Genomic DNA, 26,269 nt, shown 5'->3' on the forward strand with positions numbered 1-26,269 from the left:
TTGTTATAATTATTGTTATTTTTTTTTTTTACAGATATTAGTCTTGTGTTGCAATTTTTAAATTTTATTTCTGTTCTATTACATTGGCTTCGAGTATGTTCGACTGCAGACTAATCAGCAGTCCTTATTTATAATTGAAGACCATGGGTGGGTTTTTCTTGCGTTGTCTGTCATGCCTTTTTTTTTAGTTCTACGTTGTTTTTTAAAAATGTGTATGTAGAACATGGACATGTACTCGAGGTCTACGTCTGAGCAATGCTTTTGAGATGAAACGTTGACACTGTCTCTTAAATATTTCAATTTAATTTTATTTAAAATGGAGCTTTCTAAATGTATTTTGTGAAAACTATAAAAACATTTTGTACAGTAAAATTGTGTCTTAGCGAAAACTTTGTGCTATTAATTCTTTAGCCAGTGTGAAATAATATGCTTTAGTTGAGACTTGCTACAACCCACATTACCAAACAAAGTATTCTACAAACTGGCAAAGGGATAATTCCAACAACAACGAAAAAACTAAACAACGAAAGCTGGGCTTGTTCCAACCAAACATGTATTACAAAATATCATGTGATCCACGCCCTTCACCAGCTCCACACAGACAACACAGCACAATGAAAAAGGTCAGTCAATTCACCACCACTGGCCCTTGTTTCGGTAGAGTTATGAGCAAGAGAGAGCAAGAGCGGGAGGCAGGGAGGGATGAATGGGGGGAGGTGGAGGGATGAATGGGGGAGGCAGAGGAATAAAGCAGTCGGTGCCCAGAGCTAGGCAGAGGAGCGATTCTATGGCAGAGTGAGTTATTTTGCTTCACTTGCTGCCACAGCAGGGGTGTGTGTGTCTGTGTGTGTGTGTGTGTGTGTGTCAAGGGGGATCTGAATAGTTGCAAGCGGATGAGGACCTGGATAGAGCTGGGTCAGGTACCCGAGTTATTGCTGCTCTCACACTCACAGGACATACAGCAACACCCGCAGCCGTGCTCTCAACAGAACCGGGCCTGAGCATGGCTGCACATTCACTGTAGACGACTGAAAGCTAGTGTGAAGAGTTCTTTCTGGAAGTGGTAATGTATAGGAACATAAAGCATGGATCAGTTGTCTGTCAAAACGACTACAGCAACATTCACAGAAATAAAAGAGAGCGTGATAGAACAGCATTAGAGATAAACTGAGAAGCAAATATAAATAAATGAGCTCAGACAAATACAATGTAAGGTTTTACCAAGCTACGCTCATCAAAACCCTAATCATGAATAGCCACATGATACATACAGAGTGAGTGGTCATTAAAACAGGGCCCAGTAAAGACGGGCCTGATTGCTTCAGAGAACATCTATTCCTCGGCTCATCTCTGCAGGGACACAAGGATCACGGCCTGTTCGCGGGGAGTTTTTCTGCACACCACAACCGCAAACAAACAGACACTCATTCAAAGGTGTCAAATGGATCAGTCTCTTTCAATGGAACAATAGCACTCACACTAAAGGATGGACTTGCTCTGAGCATTTCTGTGTGTGTGTGTGAAAGTCAGATGTCTCTACAGCGTGTTTACAGTGGTCTCTCTGATAAAAGAACTACTGTTTCCACACCACCATCAAGCATTAGCACCGCCACATGAATATCTAATTCATAAGCACCTTCTGTACATCCAGCAGGACAGCGGCATTCGACATCCTGGGAGTCTCCAGAGTAACCCTGGGGGAAAACCGGGGGAATCGATGAGGGAAAGTGTCAGCATCGTTAGCTGCAGAGGACCAGACTAGAAGAACGGTTCATGAGGTATTCATCCAGATTTTGGTGCACACCGCGCTGATATGTAGAACACGCTGAAGTGAGAGAGGAAAGAAAAGCTCTTGAAAAGTCTCGAACAAGATGACAGGGATGAGGAGGGCCAGGAGGAGGAGGTCCAGGCTTAGGAGGACCAGGAGGAGGAGGGCCAGGAGGAGGAGGGCCAGGAGGATAGGTCCAAGAAGAGGCAACGGTGATGCTTGGAAGGAGAATTTGACCCCGTTTAAGAAAGATACCGAACAAGCATTTAATTAGCAGTGGTCTCTTAATTTTAACCCTTTTGTTCCTTACTCAAAACCTTCCTTTTCTACTTTTTTTGGAAAGGAAAGAAAAAGGTGCAGTGGTCTCTTCATTTTTTCCAGAGCTGTATATTTTGTTGCCCTAACATACTTGACTCAAAATCATCAAAGCTTGATGATTGGTTGATGATATGAAACCAAACCTACGGCCCAGGACTGAAAATCCCTCGTTCTAACGTAGATAATACAGTTGCAGTGTGTGAAGCCAGTCATGTGACTTTAACAAGGCACCGAGACTCTCGGCAGAGACACTTTCTTGACTTCAGACAGGTAACTATACAGTAGCTGTGCGCATTAAAGCGAATGTGTGCCGACATGGTATGGACTGAAGAATCAGAAGATGCCCCGTCCATGAGCTGATTTACAGAACCCTCCTGGATGCAGGACTCGTGGCTTAAAGCATTTCTTCATTGTTAACACAATTTCCTGTAAAAAAAAAAGCTTGTACCAACTGAAAGCACAGGCTACGTGTGTGCATCGCATATATTAGACAACCGGCCCATGCAATAAAAAACTTCCAGTAACATTACTGCCACATCTCCGTTAGCCAAACACTGTTAATCTCACTCAACATGTGAAAGAGCGTACACACACTCAAGGCCACATTCATCTCTAAAGGTCTCGATATTTCATGTTATGTTTAAAGACTTGGCCATGTCTGATCATTTCTGTGTCTTTTTTGATCCAGTGAACTCGGTTTCTGTTAAGAAAAGGTACATTAATAAGAGTACCAATGCTCAGTTTATTGAAGCCATGGCTATCTCTCCAACAATAAGTGCTGAGTCAGTTGATGTACTCCTGGATAATTTTAATGCAAAATATTGAATGTCATGGATCGTGTTGCACCGGTAAAGATAAAGAAAACTATGAGCAAACAGAAAACAACATGGAGAACCACTATGATGGTAAACGCCCTGAAAAGAGAATGTAGGAAAACAGAATGTAAGTGGAGGAAAACTAAACTTCAAATTCACTATGACATCTATAGACTATGCCTTGGTAGCTTCAACAATGAGTTACGCAGGGCCAGACAGCAACATTTATCGGGAAGGATCAACAAGAATATCAACAATACCCGCACTCTATTTGTCATGGTCGACAAGCTTACAAACCCAATAAAGCAGATAGCATCAGAACTCATGTCCACTGTGAAATGTAATGAATATAAGTATTAGACGGAACCTAAGAACTACACAGTATAACAAGGACTCTGTACCATCACCACCACCACAAAGACATTACTTGGTTATTATATCGCATTTTACTACAATTGATAAAAAAATCCCTAGAAGAAACATTTTGACTTCTTAAAGCTTCCACTTGCTGTCTCGACACACTGCCATCAGTGTGTGTGTGTGTGTTTAACTTATAACAATGGACCTACAGCACTAGTTAATAGCTCTCTGCAATCAGGCCTTTTCCCAATGTCTCTAAAAACAGCTGCCATTAAGCCCCTATTAAAAAAGAGAACACTGGATGCATCTATAATGAACAACTATAGACCTGTATCAAATCTCCCTTTTATAGCCAAGATCATTGAGAAGGTTGTCTTCAATCAACTCAGCAATTTTGTGACCTCAAGCGGTCTCTAAGACAAATTTCAGTCAGGTTTCTGACCTCACCACAGTACTGAAACAGACCTGATTAAAGTTTTAAATGATATACGGCTGAATACTGATTCTGATAAAATAACAGTTCTGGTTTTATTAGATCTCAGTGCAGCATTTGATCATAGAACATTAGATCGGCTAGAAAATTGGGTAGGACTCTCCGGGACAGTCCTTTATTGGTTCAGATCTTATCTAGATGGCCGGAGTTACTTTTTCACTATTGGTTATCATTAATTTGATAGGGTGGTTATGACATGCGGAGTTCCACAGGGATCAGTTCTTGGACCGCTTTTGTTCAAATTCTATATGCTACCTCTGGGCCAAATTCTACAGAACAACAACATTAACTACCACAGCTACAGTGGGGAGAACAAGTATTTGTATCTGTAGCATTTAAATCCATGATGGCGTAATGTGTTACTAATGGTTTTCTTTGAGACTGTGGTCCCAGCTCTCTTCAGGTCATTGACCAGGTCGTGCCGTGTAGTTCTGGGCTGACCCCTCACCTTCCTCATGATCATTGATGCCCCACGAGGTGAGATCTTGCATGGAGCCCCAGACCGAGGGAGACTGACCGTCATCTTGAACTTCTTCCATTTTCTAATAATTGCCCAAGTTGTTGCCTTCTCATCAAGCTGCTTGCCTATTGTCCTGTAGCCCATCCCAGCCTTGTGCAGGTCTCCAATTTTGTCCCTGATGTCCTTACACAGCTCTCTGGTCTTGGCCATTGTGGAGAGGTTGGAGTCTGTTTCATTGAGTGTGTGGACAGGTGTCTTTTATACAGGTAACAAGTTCAAACAGGTGCAGTTAATACAGGTAATGAGTGGAGAACAGGAGGGCTTCTTAAAGAAAAACCAACAGGTCTGTGAGAGCCGGACTTCTTACTGGTTGGTAGGTGATCAAATACTTATGACATGCAATAAAATGCAAATGATTTATAAAAAAATTATACAATATGATTTTCTGGATTTTTGTTTTAGATTCCGTGTCTCTCACAGTTGAAGTGTACCTATAATAAAAATTACAGACCTCTACATGCTTTGTAAGTAGGAAAACCTGCAAAATCGGCAGTGTATCAAATACTTGTTCTCCCCAATGTAGCTTCCTATGTTTTTATCAAATTTTTCATCTTTATGTTTTCTTATTGTATTTTTTATGATTGTATCATTTCTTTTGATGTTTTCATTTGAGTATTTATGTTATTGTACTTTCATATATTTTTCTTTGATGTATGAATTGCTTCGATGTATGAATTGTGCTATATAAATAAACTTGCTTGCTTAAGGCCGGTCTGAACTATTTAAACCGCAATTAATATCTGACCCTCTTAAAAGACATCATATAGTAGCTTGATCTTCATAGACTGGCCTAGTGACCTTACACTTGTAAATGGGAATTGCTTGGTAGAAAATTAGCTTGAACACCCAACCCACATACAAGTACACAGTCATGCACCGCCACACACACTGTCCTTGAGGTGAACTTGAAGGAACACTGGCAAAAACTGCTTCACTGAGAAATCCTCGATTCCACTAGTAGGTGTCATGGTGACATTAGGGGGAACAACTTATTCTCTTGTCATTGGGTTTGACAGTTGTGTGACGCCGAACTGCTTAGATATAAAACAGTTTTTGACAAAAAAGGAGGTGTCATTTTGTCCCTTTCACATGGGTGGAGTACTGACAGGTATAGCTACTAAAACATGAGCTGGATTTGGGGATTTGCATTTAGATTTTGAAGAGAAAACAACTAAGGATGTATTTGTCACTTCTCCCATGGGCTTGTGAAACCCCACACCCGATGTGGACCTGGAAGGCTGATGTTGCGTCTCTGGGTTTGAAAGCTCTGTGCTGTGCTCCAGTCAGGCATAAAACTGTCAAGACCCATACAACCCTTTCAACTCACTCAAATTGTTGATCTTTAGAAACAGTACCGGTTCTTACTAGGTCTTACAGACCAACACATCCAAGCCGACACCAACGAGGGAAAAGATTTTACATGCGCTACATTCAGCGTCACTGTCTGACCTAATTATTTTGGTCTCGTCATTGCAGAGCAGTACTTCCAGATAAGAAGACTGGCAAGCTGCGAAAACCTACGCCCAAGTTCAGACTGTGCCTCCACCCACAACTCCCCCTCACTCAGCCTGCCCCCTTCTAGGGTCAGCTTACCCTAGCCACATTCTCACCATAACCATGAATAGATAAAAGAGAGACAGACCGCAGATCAGTGGAGAATGGGTGCTACGACACAAACCTCAGATGTTTTCAATAGACAATAAAAAAACGAAACATTGAGATTAGTGTTTTTTTAAACAAATTTATTCAACCCCACCCCCGCCACCAAAAAACTATTTAAAGTAACCCTTTGATAGAATCTTGCTGTAGCAGATTGGCACATCCGGTACTGGTCAGACAGGATGAATGCAGTATGGACAAGTGCAAGGACTTACAATATAGATGCAGCATAGCTCTATGACTCCCTGGAGTATCTTTGCCTCATTAGTCCAATGCGTACATTGTGTTGGACACCAGCATTTATTAAATGACTAAAACATAAAATGTCAAACAGTCCTAGGAGGGAAAGGGGGGATTTCTGGGTCAATTGGACAGTTGGTTGGGGGGGGGGCGTGGTTGGCAGGCGAAAAACAGTTGTCAGGGAAACAGTTGACTAAGTGACAGTGGTGTAAATGGCTGCAGGGTAACAGTGCGTAATGCCATGGTTGCCATGCCAAGAGAATACCGGGCAAGGGGTCAGGGGTCCAGGTGTTGGTTGCCCTTGGCAACGCTGCTCATGGGTGTTCTAGAAGTCCAGGTGTTTGTTGCCGGCGGAGCCACAGCCCGAGGAGCCCAGCATGGCTGCCCCGGCCAGCCCCCCATGCGACACGCGACTCACTGTCTCTGACAGGTCTGGAGGCAGATGTAGTCTCTGTACAGAAAAAGAGGAGAGAGACCACTGTGACTGAACCAAAATGGAGAACGCACAGACTCAGTGAGCGAGGCCACATGCAAGCCTGGCAAGAGATCTGGCAAGACGGACAATGGGCCCAGTGGCCAAACAGTTAGGTGGAAACAGAACAATCCCTAATCTCCTGCCAAACTTACAACCACTTCACATACACATATCTCCCTCAAATCATACAGACTCACAATGAATAAAAGTATTTCAGCCAACCAATATTCAGTATCCGAAACACCCAGTTTAAAGATATGTCTTGCTTATCATCCACAAGTTTCCCATGTCTATGAAGCCTTTAACTTGAAAAGAGAGAGAGAGAGGGGGAGATGGCCCTCTCCAGGCAAGTGATGTTGTGTTCAGATAGCCCATGTAGGGTTTGAAATCGTATTAAATGCTTCAGCACTCCGCTCAGCACGGCCAGGGTGGAGAAAACCTGCTAGCGTGACACCAAATGCCTCGGAGAGATTTAGCTCTGTGACAGCTCAGAAGGAAAAGGTTTGTGTAAGTGCTTGCACTTTGTGAAGGCGTGTTTTAAAGGAATGTGTATCCATGGGTTGTATGAGTTGCATTTGTGTCGGTAGTATTTTGGTGTGCGTGTATGTTTACGTGTGTAAGTATCTGGACGTGTGGGTGTGTATGTGTGTGTGGGGGGGGGGGGGGTGAATTGCATAAATGCCGCTATATGTAACACAAGTGACAATGGTTTGGTTAATACCAGAGTCATTCGAATCAAGCGCTTTAGCAGCTAGAGTAAATTGCTCCCCAGCAGGCAGGGTTAATCTTTGGAGCTGCCCTGTGCCAACATAACACAAAGACGTTAAGCTAATGAGACCAACTCACGTAAAGCCTCGATGCTAACACGCCAACCACTCAACAGGCTAAGGGTGACTGCCCTGGTCCTCTTGGAGGGCCGCAAGAGTGGCCGCTAATGTGTGGAAAAGGTTTTGAGCAGGCTGAGTGTGTGTGTGTGTGAGTGTGTTTTGGTATTAAGGCTGGGGGGGTGGAGGTCTTTGTGCAGGGGGGAGCATGTATGGACAGAAGGCTGTTTCGGGAATCTCAGGGATCAAAGTGAGCATCTGGTTAATACAGATTCAGTATGTGTGTACGAGTGTTACCTGGTTGTGTACTGTGGAGATGTGTGTTTTTCGGCATAGTGAGGCGATATGGGGGCACATAGCGGTACACTCTTCTCAACAGGACCTAAATATAAAACCCTATAATTACCTGACATCTAAAACCCAGTGGTCCATCCTTCCAACCCCACCCTGTAAACCTTCTGGGACCCCCACCCCCTTTTCAGGCATGCAGCTTATCGAGAGCTCCTCTCCTCCCAGAGATACTCATCTTTCCTGTAATGACTAGGTGTTTCGGTACAGAGGTTAACAGCGTCAGAACGTGAGGCAAATTGGATGCTTCTTTCAGAACTTCCCTATCTCTCTCTACAATGACCCCAAGGGTGGACATGGCCGGTCCACTTCGCTACCCTGGAGCCAGCTGAATTACTTTGTGGAAACACGTTACCACAAATCACGTAACTGGGAGTATTTCAACAATAATACATCAAAACAAATAAAAAGAGAGAGTGTCACCCGTATAACTTATTTTAACTATAACTATATTTTGTGTAACCAGTTTACAGTAACCTTTCCATTTGTTTAACCTGACAGCCTGTCACTTGTACCCACAATAGCAGGCATTTTCTAGCCGGAGACACTGCTCATTCCTCTGGCCGGAGCTGGAGGAAGAGCAGTGGCAGCACATGCTGCATTAGTCTCTGGGCTGAGTTTCACTTTCTTGAAAGAACTATTTGGCTTTGTCGTATTGTAGGATCTAAAAGTTAAACTGGATTTCCCTCAAAGCTCTAATAACAGAGTCTCATGGCACTTTAAAGTATTCGTAACAAAAATTATTATAAATGAATGCAGCACAGATAAATCAGGTGTGTTGTACTTAAATAACAACATGAGTTATACAGGCATTTGTAGTAGATGTTTGAGTAGTCACTACTCAATTTAATGAGTTAGACAGATACTTTTTACAGTGTATAAAGCTTGGCTAACTGTTGGTGGTTCATAGATTCTAAAATAATCTATTAAATTAAATAATTAAATGAATTAAATATTAAAAACCTACAAGACTGTACCAATGCCATTGCATGCAAGAAAACATTTCTAAATGTCTTGTAGAGATTATCGAGACCTGCCAAATGCACTGTGAAATAAAGTTGAAATACAAAAGCCACTTAAGCCCATCCCCTTCCCACTTCAGTAGTTCTTGCAGCACTTCAGGTCTGGTATGTCAGTCTGTCAAACGGCCAATTGAGCATTCTGGATGACTCACGGAGACTAACAAGACTATGACTATGCACACCCTATCAGGCCACCTCCAAACTATTAAGTGTTAATTAACTGCTCGGTACTGCCAGTCAAATCAAACACTTCTTCCATACATTAGATCCCTTGCAGCCAATACCACAGCATTTTCAGATGGCTCCTGCGGTTCAGGAATTGCATTGGATCCGGGACACCAGACACCGGCTGTAGACGTGCCCGTCAGGCAACAGGAGGAAACAGGCCGGAAACAGGAAGCCCAGAGGTTATCTACGGGGGAGATCAAGCCTGGTTGAGCCAGGAGACTAGAGGCGAGGAGCTTCAGGGTCACCTAAGAGATGGTCTGGAGAAGGGACTGTTGTTAAGGCCATGCTTAACCTAAGGTGAGAGAGGGTAAGCACAGAAAATACCTGAAAATCCATGGGGTCAATTTAACAGGATTAAGCGATTCGGTAGACACAGAGTAAACTGAACACCTGTCGAGAGAACCGGCCCCTTTCACGATATCCACAATGACATGTGCCTTTTCTTTTCCATGGGACTTTAATGCACACCCCCACAAGACAGAAGAACACGCTGTCACAGGGCCTCCCTATGCTTCCGGGGGCCTGCGTCTCCCCCTGCCCAAACCCTCGCCTCTCTGACCTCTGGTGCCTGTAGCTCATTCAAGTGTGATTGGAAAAGAAAAACAAAGAATTGATCAAGCCAGGACTCAGTCCTGCGAAGTGCACTGAAGTGGAAACTGGCTAGAGAGAAAATCAATCGCATATACATCTTTCCTCAGTGGGTGAGGACAGGAAACACATCGCACCGTTGTCGGGCTGTCACGCACCTAGAATCCTAACCTCCTGCCTGGTGTGTGCGTGTGTGTGTGTGTGTGTGTGTGTGTGTGGGTTACTCTGGGCCTGCAGACCCCCACAGAGAAGGTGGGAAACAGAAGGTCAAACCGATCCTGGAGCTGCTCCCCTAACCTTGAGTTCAGGGGCAGACCAGAGCAATCGATGACGACGACAAAGTTGAGGACAGAGACAAGACTGGTGCCGTCAATATACCGACGGGAAATGACAACAGGGAAAGAGTGAAAGAGGCAAAGGGAGAGAGAAGGAGGGAGACAGAGCGATTGGAAGGGGGAGGGACAGGATGAGATGGAGAGTGTGGAAGAGAGAGAGAGAACGAGGGAGACCAAGAGATAGGGATAGAATGAGAGGAAGAGATGGAGGGAGAGGAGGAGAGGTAAAGATGAGACAAATACAAGGAGAGCATGCAAACATCCCTCTGACCTGCTGACAGAGTATAAAGAGATGACAACAAAAGCTGCCATCAGTTCACCCTGGAATCCTTTCTTGATAAAAACAAAGGCAACCCTAAATCCATGCATCCACACAGTAGTTAGACGGTTTCGGTACGCAGCTTGTGCAGAATATTGAAAGCGTACATTCCCAGCTGGGAGAAATCCCACATAGTCATGTTAACAGTGTTGATCACTGGATGAGTGACCTTGGGTAACCCGGGAAATTTGTATTATTCAAATTGATTAAAGTATCCCGTAATTGGTCAAATGTTTGATTAAGGTCCATGTGTGTTAAGAGATGAGCTCAGAACTGGAATGAAAAGCTCCACTCTCTCTCATTTAAAGTGATCAATGTGCCAAGTCTGCCCGTGCAGATACACCTGCGTATTTGGGATTTCTCTACCGCAACAGAAATGTTGCTCGCAATTACAAGAAAACAGTTGTTTCATTGATTACATTTTTTTTTACGTAGTCTGTCTGCGAGAGATTAGTGGATGAGTCTCATAAAGACAGACTCCCACCAAGCACATACATTTTGCCAATGACTGGCACCAACATTTTGGAAACAAAGACACCTGGAAATGAAGGATGAGGGCAGGACAACAGAAAATAAGACCATTGGTTGAATGAGTTGGAGGAAATAAGACCATTGGTTGGATGGGTTGGAGGAAATAAGACCATTGGTTGGATGGGTTGGAGGAAATAAGACCATTGGTTGGATGGGTTTGGGGGAAATAAGACCATTGGTTGGATGCTAGCTGGTGTGTGTATGTACGTCATGTGCAGGAGCGCTAGCTGGTGTGTGTATGTACGTCATGTGTAGGAGCGCTAGCTGGTGTGTGTATGTACGTCATGTATAGGAGCGCTAGCTGGTGTGTGTATGTACGTCATGTGTAGGAGCGCTAGCTGGTGTGTGTATGTACGTAATGTGTAGGAGCGCTAGCTGGTGTGTGTATGTACGTCATGTGTAGGAGCGCTAGCTGGTGTGTGTATGTACGTCATGTATAGGAGCGCTAGCTGGTGTGTGTATGTACGTCATGTGTAGGAGCGCTAGCTGGTGTGTGTATGTACGTCATGTATAGGAGCGCTAGCTGGTGTGTGTATGTACGTCATGTATAGGAGCGCTAGCTGGTGTGTGTATGTACGTCATGTGTAGGAGCGCTAGCTGGTGTGTGTATGTACGTCATGTGTAGGAGCGCTAGCTGGTGTGTGTATGTACGTCATGTATAGGAGCGCTAGCTGGTGTGTGTATGTACGTCATGTATAGGAGCGCTAGCTGGTGTGTGTATGTACGTCATGTATAGGAGCGCTAGCTGGTGTGTGTATGTACGTCATGTGTAGGAGCGCTAGCTGGTGTGTGTATGTACGTCATGTGTAGGAGCGCTAGCTGGTGTGTGTATGTACGTCATGTGTAGGAGCGCTAGCTGGTGTGTGTATGTACGTAATGTATAGGAGCGCTAGCTGGTGTGTGTATGTACGTCATGTATAGGAGCGCTAGCTGGTGTGTGTATGTACGTCATGTATAGGAGCGCTAGCTGGTGTGTGTATGTACGTCATGTATAGGAGCGCTAGCTGGTGTGTGTATGTACGTCATGTATAGGAGCGCTAGCTGGTGTGTGTATGTACGTCATGTGTAGGAGCGCTAGCTGGTGTGTGTATGTACGTCATGTATAGGAGCGCTAGCTGGTGTGTGTATGTACGTCATGTGTAGGAGCGCTAGCTGGTGTGTGTATGTACGTCATGTGTAGGAGCACTAGCTGGTGTGTGTATGTACGTCATGTGTAGGAGCGCTAGCTGGTGTGTGTATGTACGTCATGTATAGGAGCGCTAGCTGGTGTGTGTATGTACGTCATGTATAGGAGCGCTAGCTGGTGTGTGTATGTACGTCATGTATAGGAGCGCTAGCTGGTGTGTGTATGTACGTCATGTATAGGAGCGCTAGCTGGTGTGTGTATGTACGTCATGTATAGGAGCGCTAGCTGGTGTGTGTATGTACGTCATGTATAGGAGCGCTAGCTGGTGTGTGTATGTACGTCATGTATAGGAGCGCTAGCTGGTGTGTGTATGTACGTAATGTATAGGAGCGCTAGCTGGTGTAAAGGTTGCTTGCTCTGTTCAGCTTTGAACCCACAGGGGCTGGCCGGGGTGGAAGGGGGACATGTCATTGGGCAAGGGGGCGAGGAGTGCCACAAAGCCCCAAATGAGGGCTAAGCACTTCAAATGAGCCCTCTGGGGCAGGCCCAGAGACTGGCTTTGCCTAAGAGGGTTACTAATATCTCCTCACAATGGTCAAAACCCCTACAGCCTATTACCAGCCCCCCTTCAAACACCAGCCCACCTAAAGCCTCGGCTCTGAACACTGTATAAGATGATGGGCATAGCTGGTCACATAAAACGCTGTAGCTCAAACAGGGTGAGCTTATTCGGACGAGGGTCTCTGATCCTAGAGCAGAACTCTGAGATGATGATGGCGTTTGAACAAAATTGACCCGTGGTTAATGGCCACCTTTACCCTCCACCACAATATCCCCTCTTTACCGGTCTCCCTATGATTACAACGAAAAAGTTATAAAAACAATAAAGGAGAGTGAGTGTTCATTCTTTAAAAAGAAATTACTAAAAATAAAGAAATGCTCAAACTTAAGGACAAGTTACATGTTTAACTGTTTGAATCACTTCATGTAAGCAGATAGTTTTGTCTTGATTTGGGGAAAAAACGCATCCCTGCATCAAAGACATTCCACAGGCAATACGAGCACTGCTAATGACTGAGGTATTAAGTGCTAATTAAACAAGTAATTTTTTCCACATGAGTTTTAGCCACTCTTTGACTAGGACCCTGGATGTGTCACTGAACTGCTTAGAATTCTGGGAAACCCACCACCGTGTTGGAACACATGACTGTTGGTCTGGCCGCTCCAATCAGATTAGTCAATGTAAGAAAATGCTAAGAGAAATTAGCATGATTATTTACTGTAAACCACAAATTATGGCAATATTTTGTTTGCACTTCAAAAAACATATTAGCCCCCTGTGTACAACTTGTAAACTGCGATAGGAATTTTGAAACATAGACAATACGAATCAGCCATTTTAGGGACGTTTTCTAAAGATAGCTGGACAAAAAAAAAGTAACACTAAACAGCAAAAAAACTAATATAATAATATTTCCAAAAACAAATAAAAAATGCATTACAGGAACCAATATTTTTTTTTGTTGGTGGAATTCCAAATTGTAGATGGAGGTGATGGACACAGACCTACTGTATAAGTAGGTCTGTCCAGTGAAACCCTCCACTGGTCATTTCATATATCCAGACCCAATTTTCTTCTCACTTCTGCTTGTGGCTACAGTGCAGCCAGTGTTAAATATTTGCTTTCCATAACACCAGTCCAATATCCCTCCCATCCCACAATGCAATCTGTTCTTTCGGCCGTATGTCCAAAATGTTGGAGAAAGTTTCCCTGTCTGAAAACGAGTAGAAATGTCTCTGCCAGTCACCGGGCTTGTTCCTTTCAGGCTGTGACTCTGAATCACCTCCCCAAACCTTAATCCCTAGCTGCGATAGAGTTACACAGCATTGTGTGGGAAATCATTTGTCAGAGTTAGAGGAACGAGTATTAACTCTGTCTAACTCAAACCCCACATAATCAGGTGATGATCTTTTCTATTCCAGGAAACTATCACATTTGCAACAGCAATTTCAGAGAATACTTCCGCTAGTCAGACAGATGGAGAAAATGCAGAAGCAGCTCTCTGAAATCCCATTACGTTGGTAATTCTAGCCCACCCTGGAAATAACAAAAGCTGACGAGAAGCTCTGCCTTCATCTTCTATTGTGATGCTAGAGAGAGTGTAACAAGATCTCTGGTTCGTAGTAACCCCAGAATAACCTTACGACTGGGGAATTTTTACTTTTACTGTGGCTCAGCTCACGATTCACCTTCACTTGGGAACTCTCTCATGTATATAATGTTTCTTAATAATAAAGTTGCGTTGCTGTAAAACCTCAATTTCAAAAAGGACGGTGGATGCGACAGCGACTAGCTGAGCTAACAGCATATTTGGGCAGGTGGGGCAGAAACAGAGGGAGCCATTTTAAACAGGTCTCATGTTTCAGTCGTGAGAAGACGCCACACCCTCTCACTAACTGGACTGAATGTCACCTGTTCTGTGCCTCACCTGCTTGTCTGACCCAAGATAACCTCAGGGAAGGGCACAGAAAAAATGACAGACAGAGACAGAGTTGTTGTACGCACAGAAAAGTATGTGTAGAGAAAGAAGACTAGCCAATAGCGAGCTGACATGTTGCCCACCGTTAGTGACACACCGCACCCTGTGCCAATCAGAGTGATTTTGTTTCAAAGCTGGATCTCTACGAAAAAACACATCTTTGAAGTACAGTCAGTGTAATGCCATTAGCGTCAGAGACGTTGGGAGCTCTACCTGTCAGTAATAGGGGAAATAATGCTACAGTTACATATTGTAATATTGATAAGATATCGTACTGTTTGGAACATATCGCAATATTCTTTTTGTGCAAATTTGCATTTATGATCGTGGAAACGTCAAATAGCTTGTCAAGGCAAGCCTTAACATGCACGCATAAATACCTCGAAAGTGATCCACAGTCTTCTCCCCTACTGCATTGGGGGAGGCAATAAAACCTAATGTTCCATATTTTCTACTGGTACCAACTTTAATTAGTGGCAAGGCTTGGACGCGAGCTGGGTTGTTGTCAGGTCAAACAGGCAGAGACACACACCGAAACACTGGAGTTGCATCTCTTCTGCTCAGTAGCTGATGCTTTTGACAGACCAGGCAGGATGATGAGTTGGCAGTATTTTGGGGGAAATCACAGCCATGAAACGCATATGAAACCAACAATAAAAAGTGCAAGAAAACTACTGTCGAACAACTTGTTAAAACAGGAAACTGATTAGATGCAATTATTTTTACTGGGTTTTTAATATAAAATGGAATGTTTTACTAAGGCCAGACACCCAGGCGTCACTGGTACTCCATGCCACTTGGAAAGTTAGATACCGGGCCTCACTCACACACAATGCTTCAAATTAAAATATACCAATAACAAATGGCATCTGTTGCCAATGCAGACATGCATTTGCCCTAAACATTTGTCATGTCCCTGAAATAAGATTAACTAATAAATGACAGTTATAGGGGGAAAACCTGCCAGAACGGTCATGATAAAGGTAAACGGGTATAGCACCAAGACAGAAAAAGTGTAACAGAAGAAAAGACCCTTCATCGGGATCACATCCCCCTACAATATGGTCAGCCCTGTCAGTAGCTGTGAAGACACCTAGTTGTCGGTAGATAGCCGTGTCAGTATCTTTTAGGAGGAAGGAAGCACAGGGAGATGTAGAGTGGCCTGAATAAGTATCCACCCCCCTAGTACATTGTTATGGAAATTACTCCGTAACATCCAAAAGGAACAACAGTGAAACAAATGCAAATATCAACGGGGAAAAAAAGTCCTCAGTCCTGCTAAAACGAGCGTCTGGTAAAATGTTATACCTTAATTAAATACGATTTCAACCTCAATACAAGTCAGAAATGGCTTTGGCAGTAACTGCACTTGGATAATACAATATTTAGCCAGAATTAATTTCTAAACTATCCAGACTCTGTTAAGGTCTTGATCATGGCTAGACAGCATTTATAGCCATAGACTCAAAACGGTGAATTTTCCACTCCATTGAGAATGCATTCTATTTCTGTAAATCAACTTGTTGATTTGGCCTTTTGATGGTTGATAGCTATTATCCTGCTCAATAATGCATCTCCAGTGTCGGGTTTATAGCAGACTAAAGGTTCTGCAAGAATATGCCAGTAATTAACGGCATCCAGTGTCAAGGCCACCCATACCATGAGGCCAGTTGTTGGAATTGCAGTGACATACCAATCACTGCTTTTCTCTATGAAACTTTAGAAAACCTTCCTGATCAATGCAGTTATACTGTATGTGCTTGAAATGCAGTACTTGACTGACAGACATTACAAATGTTTTCAATATTGTGGATATTATCATGTCAAGCCAAACATTTCTCAAAAAGTGTGCAGCTTAGGTGATTTTTCAAGCTGCACTTCACTCTTCAAGATATTTAGGTTTGCCCTCAACAATGACTACTTATGCAACAACTATATTTTGTTTTGTAAAAATGCACAGAATTCTAATTTCACATTGACTTCATAGATTACATTTATTGTAGATAAAAAAAAAAAAATCGAATCAAATAAATAAAAAAGAATACATTTCTATCCCTTCTTGTAACGCAAACAAAACACAAACCGGTACACGGGGGTAACACTTACTCGACCCACTGCAGCCGCCCGCTTTCAGTTTCATCCCTTTTTAGAGGGCAGCACACTAGCTTAGACCACGGGCAATATGATGTTAGGGGACAATGGGTGAGGGGTGAGGGTGTGTTGACCCCAGTGGGGAAGGACGAGGGGGGTGACGCTGGCGTTATAGATCGCGGCACAGGCAGAGGGCGCGGGCAGCCATGTTTCCCCGGGGTGACATGGAGCCCGGGGGCAGAGGAGGGGGGGGGGGGGGGGGGGAGGGGGGAGTGTGTGTGGGGGGGGGGGGGGCGCAGGGTACAAACACATGTAAGTGCTGCCTTCCATTCAAATAGGCTTGTAGCAAAGAAAATGGCTGCATAGATTATGACACCGGCCCCACTAGCCCCTACACTCCAAATAAACACTATACCCCTTAAACCATGAGTCCGACGCCCAGCTACAGTGCAAAGAGGAGAGTATCATGAAGACATCAGGCACGCTCGCCCTCCGCATCCCCGTGGAGATTTGTCACATACTGAAATCAGCACCGAGGTTTAAGAGGCTTGGGTTGGAAGGATGAGGCTAACAAAGATCAAGCTTAACACGTCGTTCCACCAGCCCCGCACGCCAGGACAGTCACCGCCAAATAGGCCCGTGGGTCGCTCACTCTCAGGCAGGACTGTTGGACCATAAACAATGTAACCAGTTTATCTGTTCTCAGTTACAAAGCCTTTCGGCTCTCTAGGTGAATTCATTTGGGTACTAATGGGATCATTCTAACGTGCTGTAGCCTGCCACGGGCTCAAGACATGGGCCCGCAACCAGCCGATCTCATTTATGTTTTTTCAAGTCAGAAATAATGCTATACCAAATATTTTTAAAAAAGAAACGTAATGGAAAAGTACTAAACTACTACAAATGAAACATTTTAGTTAAAGCAACATAATGAAAGTATTAGAAATGCTTTATAATACAATTCAATTGATGTTACCGCAATTTGACTTTTGCCATAAACCTAACCCCTAAGCCAAAAACGTTGTATTTCCTTATGGGTACGCTTACATTTAAATTGCATCCTTGCCAAGATTTTGGTTCTTATCAGTTCAGTAAAAGGTGAACAAACACACACCCGCCTCCCCTCCAGGTTTATGTTGATATTTAAAACATAATTCACTGTGCTGCCTTGTCCAACTTGGCCGTCCTAAACAAAGAGATTTCATCCCCCCACCAGCTTCGTCCTTCTCTTCCCTCTCCACTGATGAGGATTTACAAGCAGTTTTTGGGCTCAAGGTTTCTAAGGCAGACACTGGCTGTGAGGTCGCTGTGCCAAATCAGGTGAGAGGGTGACCCCCTTGGGATGAGATGGCTCCCAGGCAAACCCTGTCCAACTCAGGAGCAGAGCAGAGCAGCACAGCAAGGGAAGAAGAGGAGGTGGGAGGAGAAGAGAGGGAAGGGATGGGAGGAGAGGTGAGAATAGGAGAGGTGAGAGGAGAGAGAAAATGGGAAAAGATGAGGAGAGAAGAGAGCGAAGGAGAGAGTGAAGAGGGGGAGAGGTGAGGACAAGGTCAGAGGAAGAGAGGCGAAAAAGGGGAGATGTGAGAGGAGGAGTGAAGAGAGGGAAAGGAGGAGAGGAGGAGAGGAGAGGAGGACGTACAGTGGAGTCCTGAGACAGGCTTGTTGGCTGCAGTAGAAGGGCGTTCAGGATCTGATTATGTGATACAGTTTGCGTGCGTTTCAGTGTCGTTAGAGTGTGTGTGTGTGTGTGTGTGGGGGTGTGCGTGTATGTGTGTGTGGGGGTGTGCTTGTGTGTGTGTGTACTGCCTCTTGGGGTGCAGATTTATGGGCTGAGTTGAAGAGAGTGTGCGTGCGTGGTCGGGTGTGTAAGTGATTGACTGCGGGAATCAAAAGGAGTGGGTGCAATCCATCACTAGTCGATAGTGCCCACAAAACAGGAGGCCCTTGTGCGGACAAAGACCACCATACTGGAGACTTCATAGGACCAGGCTGAAAAGGTGTTGCCCGGAGTAACCTCATTCACAGCAACAGGCATGTTGGCCACAGTCAGCCGTCAGTGCTGAGTTAGACCAGCCAGCCCACACAGACACTTGACCGCGGTCCCATTCACCAGGCGACAAACCTGAGAGACCGGGGGGGATTACCTGAACTCAGGCAATAAGACCATCGACTCAAGGTAGAAAACGCTTAGGCATGATGCGGTCAACGAAACGCACACCAGTCGAGAGACTCCGAAGGCAGACACTGAAGCGGACAGCGTGAACAGCCGCCTCCGCAAAACATGTGAACAGAACCCACCTCCATCTGACCGGAGGATTGGTTATGAAGCCTCATCCTTAAAAGCTTGACTATAGGCTCGCCATGAACAGACGTAGAAAATCTGATGTAACTAAAACAAGGGCGCTATGAACGACGACAGCCAAGAACCACCACTACTGTTCATGACCAGAATACACAGTGGCTGAATGGAGAAACCCTCTTCTCATGTGTAGACACACTTTACACATGGGAACTTCTGTTACACAGACTGCCTCCGGTCTGACTGCACAACCCCCCCCTCCCTCGCTTGTGGTGCCCCTGAAAAGGGAGGTCATGTTTTTTAAGGTTACACAAAGTTGCGGGAGAGGGGAGCTCAGCGCCCCCGTGGACGTCCAATGAGATCACAGGGATATGGGCCTGCCTGTTCTGGTAACCCACTGAACTCCTGACCGCGTTCAGCCAGGGGGACATGACATCCAGATCCATCAGAGCTGGCAACACCCCACCACACGAGACAGTCAGAGAGCCGAGACCGACCCACGGAGAGAAATGGAAAACACCATAAAAAACTAAACGCGACGACGAATGTGTGGAAATCGTTGAGTTCTGAAGCTGTTAGTGACAGCAAGCGTCCGTCAAATGTTGGTATAGCTAGACAAGGTTTGCCTTGCAGTGAATTACCACAGTTCCCCCGACAAGAGACAGAAAACCAGACAGTACAACCCTGCGGTAGCCCTCCACCAGACGCCCCCCCATCGCTCCTCCCCTTTTCTCCCTCCCGTCCTGTAGGCAGGTGGCTGGGCTGTATAAATCCAACAACGGGTAGGTGAAGTGCACCCTGGGTAGACGGTTGACACGGTCAGTCACCTTTAGGGTGTACAGCAATGTCAGAGGAGATAAGGCGTCACCTCGGCCAACCTGTCTCCTGTTCTCGCCACACCCCCAAGCTGAAAACTGTCATGCACGGTGTTGTGGATTTTTCCATCGCCGCGGTTTACCTGAAACACACGAGCTTCCATCTGACCCACAGCACTGGCTGGCTGTTGGCACCACAGCCATACAATGTGAGTAACCTACTTGCCGAAGCTCAAATTAGACCCTTAATTGCACATGGTAGCATTTGGGGCCATGACACTTATCGTGGCATTTCACCAGCGGCCAAGTTGAGGGGAAAACCCAAAACGTGACAGTTTCCAGAAGAATATATATTTTTTTTAAATACTGAAGAGGGCTTGTATGCCAGGCATTACCACATACTTAGGAGGCTTCATACAGAGGTTATGAAATCTCGGGTATCTGTAATCCCATATGAATAACCTCCGTCTCAAACAGAGGCGCTTGATTTAGACTAGCCCCAGTGCTGAGTATAGATAATGTTTTAGGCATGTCTGGGATCTCACCTCAGTCTGACTCAGAGGTCATGTGTCAGAGGGACTGGAGGGGTGTTCAGTATGAGGCCAGAGGTCAGACAGAAGGTGTGGTGCGTTGGGGGGGGGTCCCTGCAGGTACTCAGGTTCTGTCACAGAGGGTTTGTCAGACCGTACTGTTTATGTCCTGTAGTATGTTCTAACACAAGCTAAAACTACAACCCAGTTGGCACAACAGGCCAGGGCGTTTGGATCCCGGGACCATCCTTGTAAAATGTATGCACGCATGACTGCGTTTCACTCTGAGGAAAATAGAAGAAAAAACTGTCTGCTAAATGTGCCACATGACTGACTCTTGTTCTGTCCTAATTACTACATCAAACATCTCCTTCGAACAGGTGGAATAAACATGAGCAGCACATTGAGATGTGAGACTCTTCGTCCTCCGGGCCGTGGTGATGAGGAGAGCCGTGCTGGGAACTGGGCGGGCCGCCAGACTGGGACCGGGTAGGAGTTTTGGGGGGATTACAGTTCTGCGCTGGCCACCACAGGGGGTATGGAGAGGGCCTCAATTACCCCACAGCGGCCTGTTTGATTCGGCCAAGCACTTTTGGGGACAAACCAGAAAGCTGAATAATGCCACCATTAGCAACTCAAAGTCCGTCCCTGAAGCGGACGAGGCCAGTCTGCATTAATTACAGAAAATGAACCGTGCATAATATCACAAACCAAAAACCGGTAGACAGCGACCCCATTTCCATTCAACATCTCAGAGACATACAGTTCAGCAGTTTCATTTTCTAGAGCTGCGGACGTTTACGAGAAAGAAAAAGAAAGGAAGGGAGAGGGGGAGCAATGGAGACAAAGCGAGAGGAAAATATGAGAAATCCCATTCTCTGGCTACAGTGTGAGATGTGCAATTGAATTTCACAGGATATGAGGCAGCAAATGGCATGTAAACGATGAGGCAGCCAGTGACATCATTAGGTAGCTCTGGAGGGCACACAGGCTGAAGACCAGTGGTCGGGGAGCCCAGGACAGTGAAAGGCCTTCCTTCGAGGTCCGCTGAACAGAGAGCTGAGGCCGGATACGCGCGAGGGCGCGCACACTAAACCCACACACTCCACGAGACTACGACCCCCTCCCCCCACTCCAAAACAAACAAACCCACACCTTCCACCACACACTCCACCTGCCATGTGTAACCAAGGACGCCTCATGGAGGTACCGAACCCTCTGAGTTTACCTGGGTTTGACTGAGCCCAGCCTGGGACTTGGACAGAGACAACAAGGGTGACAGGGGCTTGCCAGTTGTCCCCTGCCCCCCAGTCTGTCCACTCTTAGTCCCTCTCGGAGGGGAGCGCCCGTGCTTATTGCCTCTCTCATCCACACCAATTACCCCCTAAATAAACACACACAACCCACAGGCAGCTACTATGACATCCAGCCTGAAAGGGAAGAAAGGCTGTCGTCCAGACAATCTGCACGCAACAGAGAGCTCCAGCTAGAAAATGATGATGGACTGACAGGGATTGGGGGGAGGGTGTGGGGGAGGCAGAGAGAAGGAGCGGAGAAAAAAGATAGAGAGAGAGAAAAAAAGAGTGAGTGAGGAAGAGAGAGTGAGAGATTGAAAGTGAAAGCAACAAGTGGGGAACTGGATCTTTTAAGGGCTAAAAGAGAAAAGATAATGAAAATGAAGTGACAGAAAAAGATCTTGGTAGTCTTATTGCATTTCACCTGACATGTCCTACAGAAACGACTGTAAAGGGAGGGGCTACAAATGGGAGGGGCTAAGGGGCGGGGTCTACTGGCAGGGGAAAAGAAGGAAGACAGAATATTATTTGGCTGCCACACACTGGTAAAATTGTGAACATTTTAAACCAGGCCTGCTGTCTGCTCCAAAATAATTAGAAACCTTGAGAAAGATTAACAAAAAGTATGTAAAATAAACAACACAGGTAATGATCTACAGCAAACTCCAAAAGTATATGGATTATGACAAATGTATTTTTTTGCCCTGTATTGAAGCACTTGGAATTTATAGTGATTCAATGACCATGGCTTCAAAGTATAGACTATCAGCTTTAATTTGAGGGAATCTGATTAACCATATAGAAATGACTGCATGTTTTGCACATAGTCCCTAAATTGGGGTGCAAAAAATATTTGGACAGATTAACTGGGTGTTTTGTAAAAAGTGCTTTATAAATACATTTGATTGATTGATTACATTATGTTTAATTAAGTAGTAATTAATTGGTACCTGGTAGCATTTCCTTCACGGGTATGATGATGTCAGATGATAAAATTATCTTTGATTTGTTTTGGAATAGTATTGGTTCCATCTAAACACAGTTAAAATCACTACCACAACAAAGGCTTTACATGTTTTTTGTTTTGGAATAGTATTGGTTCCATCTAAACACAATAAAAACCACTACCACAACAAAGGCTTTACATATATTTTTTTATTGTTATTTTTCCAATACATTTCCCTTAGCTTATTTAAATATTGTTGGTTAAAATATCTTATTTTAAGGTGAAAAATGGTCTGACATGATTTGTCTTGATTTCATGAGCCTTAACATGAACAAAAGCTGTATTTTCAATAGGGTGTAGACATTTGAGTACACCACTGTAGGCTTAAAATGTTTAAGGGGCCTCAAAAATTCTCTAATTTTGCAACATGACAGGTTGTCAGTTGTCAACACGCCCGAGAATGCCACCTGCCAAACCATGGAATTCACTAGGTTAGAATTGGAATCCACTCATATTTTGTCTCTTAAACTGGAGCGCACCGTTAAGATATCTCACTCATATCTTTGTGTGCACAGACTCTGCTGGTTTAGCTTCTTGGTCCCGGATCTACCAATGGGGTGCCAGGACCGAGAAGAGCTCCGACAGGGCTAAGGGGGAGCTGCTCTCACGCAGGGCTAGACTTGGGAAAGCTGAGAAATGTGTCTTCTGATGGCGTTCTGGTTGTTATCATGCCGTTTGCTCAACTAGGAAGTTTAGACCGTAACCCTAAAGTGCTGAAAGGAACACACACTCCAGCCTTCTTTCTCACAGGCACACAAGCCACCACAAAGAGTCAGTAGAGCATAATAAGGCAAAGCAAATGTATTTAACTACTAACCCTAACCCCAAACGTGGACAGTGACGGGCAATCGCAATGCCCTCTGCGGGACCCATACTTATCCGGCAGCACGGTTTAAACCCTGGCCTGTCGATTCCAACCTCAGACAGGGGTTACCACTGCTGCTGATGGGGAGAACTTCACTCTCCCCTTCACAACTAGATAATGTTTTCGACTGCTGTGGAGAAGAAGGAACCAAAGAGGGATTTGTTCCCCCGAGGGGAAATGTAGAAAAGAAACGTCTCCCAGTGGAGTTGTCCAAAATAAATGGATGAGCGTGTGTGTTCATACCTGCTCTCATGCTAATCATTTCCTGTTAGACACCTGGCCAGTCAGGCGATGGGTAGGGCATACAAAATGTGTCTGTCAGGACATGACTAATTAAAATCAAATCAACAGGATGTATTACGCTCAGAGTAGAAGTTGCCCTTCGGCAAAAATCTAGGATCAACTTACCATCCATGCATCGTAACATTGACCATTAACAAGAAAAACAGCAAACTGATCTTACATCAGTATTAAGGTTAATTACCATTCCACCTGCATCGGCTCATCCCAACGTGAGCTACGCCCACTTCACCTGAGCAAGCAAATCACTTAACCGGGGCAGATTCCAGTTAAACGGAAAGTGTTGGGAACATTTGCCTCGTCCGCTCCATCGGTCTCAGGTATCAGGCGGGAGCTGATGGATGGAATTGGACAGCAGGGCATTCCTATCTGATAGAGGGCTAATTGGGAGCGCGAGGGCAAGGCCATCATGCCATGTCAGGGTTGGGGGTGGGTGGAGGAGCACAGACATGCCAGAGCCCTGTTATGTAAAGTGTTGTTGTTGGTGCAACTGGGAGTTGGTGTATAACCATCCTAAAAAGCCCAAGCACGCACCACGTGCACGCGAAGGTGGACAAACACAGAGGCACAGAGAGACGCCTGCGCCTCCTCAGCCTAACATCGTCTGAGAAAACAAGAAGGGAATATGGAGGACGGGTGGAGTTCTGCCTGCTACATTGGAGTTCCCACGGGACTGTGCACAGCGCTATGGGGGAAGCACCCACGCACTATCACACATAAACAGGAAAACACCTGAGGTCTGAGACTCAATGAGTTCCAGCTATGCGGTTAGTGTGAGAAATATTAAAGCTGCGCAGCCAAACATGCTAGCTATGCAATCTGGCAATGTTAACCTACTTTGTAGGACTGGCAAGGTCGACGGCATTTATGCCTAAAAGGAATGTCCTGGAAATATGTAAATGTCCTCATATTTATAATACACACCCAAATGCGAGGACATTGTCCTCCCTTCTGGTTAAGTTCTCTGATCATGCATCACTCACGTCAGTCCACTTGCAGAACATTGATATTGAAAGAGCTCCATTTTACAAAATAATGTATTACAATGTGTGCTGTGCATGAACTACCATGCTATGTTGTCTATAATGCAGACAAAGGCTCACTGGAACACCCCAGGACACTCCAGAACACCCCAGAACACCCCAGGACACTGCAGAACACCCCATGACACTGCAGAACACCCCAGGACACTGCAGAACACCCCAGAACACCCCAGGACACTGCAGAACACCCCATGACACTGCAGAACACCCCAGGACACTGCAGAACACCCCAGGACACTATTTGACTAACTGGTCTCAAAGAAAAGTACCCATTGTGGTTTTAATAGTGAGCAAAACAGACAGTCTCACTTAAACATATCCTAGGGTCTTACCGGAGCAATTAAGACATATTTAAGATGAGTCATCTTGTGTAAGTCCAAACTCTTTTGTTCAGTACTCCCGTTGTGGACAGAGCAAGGACTGAGACATTCCAACCAATATGTTTTTTTTAATAAGGGGTACTGATCCCTTATACACGGCATACTGATCCCTCACAGGGTTAAACTGAACGATACAGTCGCCCATGCAAACGCCTGGTTTCCAGGCCTCTGCTAGTTAAAGGAACAAGAGAGGAAGTCAGGGAGAGGCAAATCAAGACGCCATGTACCTGCATTCTGACATTTGATAAATGTCTTCATATGAACTGATTCATTTACATTCCAATTTCCATGTTAATCACGGCACTCTGTCAGCGCGTGCTACGATAATGAGCTGGGACCCTGCTGAGTTTGAGAAGCAGACGTGTCAGGAGACAAGTGTTCCCTACCGCCACCCAGCCACCCCGGCATGTTCCAGTAAAACCCAGTCAATCCTGAATATTAACAGGGTGCGAGCCGCCACCTGTAAATGACACTCCCATTAAGAAGGCAACGAAACGACAAACACATTTACAATGCAGACGTCCCTGCATAAGGAGCCCTAATTTGGAATTACAAACATCTTAACCCTTTGTGGGTGTAGGTAAAAGTCTACTGTATGCCACACTGAGGACAGACACCAAAGTATCACAGATTACTTCTGGTCAGTGGTCAAGCGTGTGTTAAAAACACACTGAGAAAGCACTGGAAATCAAAGATGAAACCAATCTCTCCGACTGGCCATTGCCTCACTCATCTCTTCTCCTTACTCCACCTACAAAGATAACCAAAAAACAGCGCCCAATAAAAAAACAGTCTTTATACTAAACCCATAAACCAGTGTTCAGTGAGCCAGCCCAAAGTCTCTAGCTCCTTCACTTGGTGGTTTCTGACTTAGTTCAGTTCCAAACCTCAAAACACCAGCCCATGTCTGTTAATTGCACAAAACCACAACCTTGTCTTGGAGTAGGCTTTAAAACCAGACAGAGGAAGTTTGGACTCTCTTAAAACACTTTAATACGACTTTGTGTAGTTGCAGACTCATCTCCACACTCATTGTCCCAACCTCTCAATGCTCTGGTTTCAGACTCCCTGAACCTGCTATAAGGCCCGCCCTCCCAAGGCGTGTCCAAAGTGAACACCTGGCCCAAATGGGAACA

General features: G+C 45.1%; 1 protein-coding gene across 3 annotated transcripts in view; it reads right to left on the reverse strand.

Moving 5' to 3' along the window:
* Positions 1-6,006: 6,006 nt before the first annotated feature.
* The window catches only part of elp4 (elongator acetyltransferase complex subunit 4), a 68,845-nt gene continuing 48,582 nt past the window's right edge, over positions 6,007-26,269 (reverse strand). For all 3 annotated transcript variants that reach the window (XM_010876159.4, XM_010876168.4, XM_010876150.4), the window contains one exon: positions 6,007-6,624. In XM_010876159.4, the coding sequence (XP_010874461.2) occupies positions 6,499-6,624 (126 nt within the window). In that variant the 3' untranslated portion in view covers positions 6,007-6,498. The remainder of the gene's footprint in view (positions 6,625-26,269) is intronic.

This window comes from Esox lucius, chromosome 2, assembly GCF_011004845.1.
Source record: "Esox lucius isolate fEsoLuc1 chromosome 2, fEsoLuc1.pri, whole genome shotgun sequence".
NCBI classification, from domain to species: Eukaryota; Metazoa; Chordata; class Actinopteri; order Esociformes; family Esocidae; genus Esox; species Esox lucius.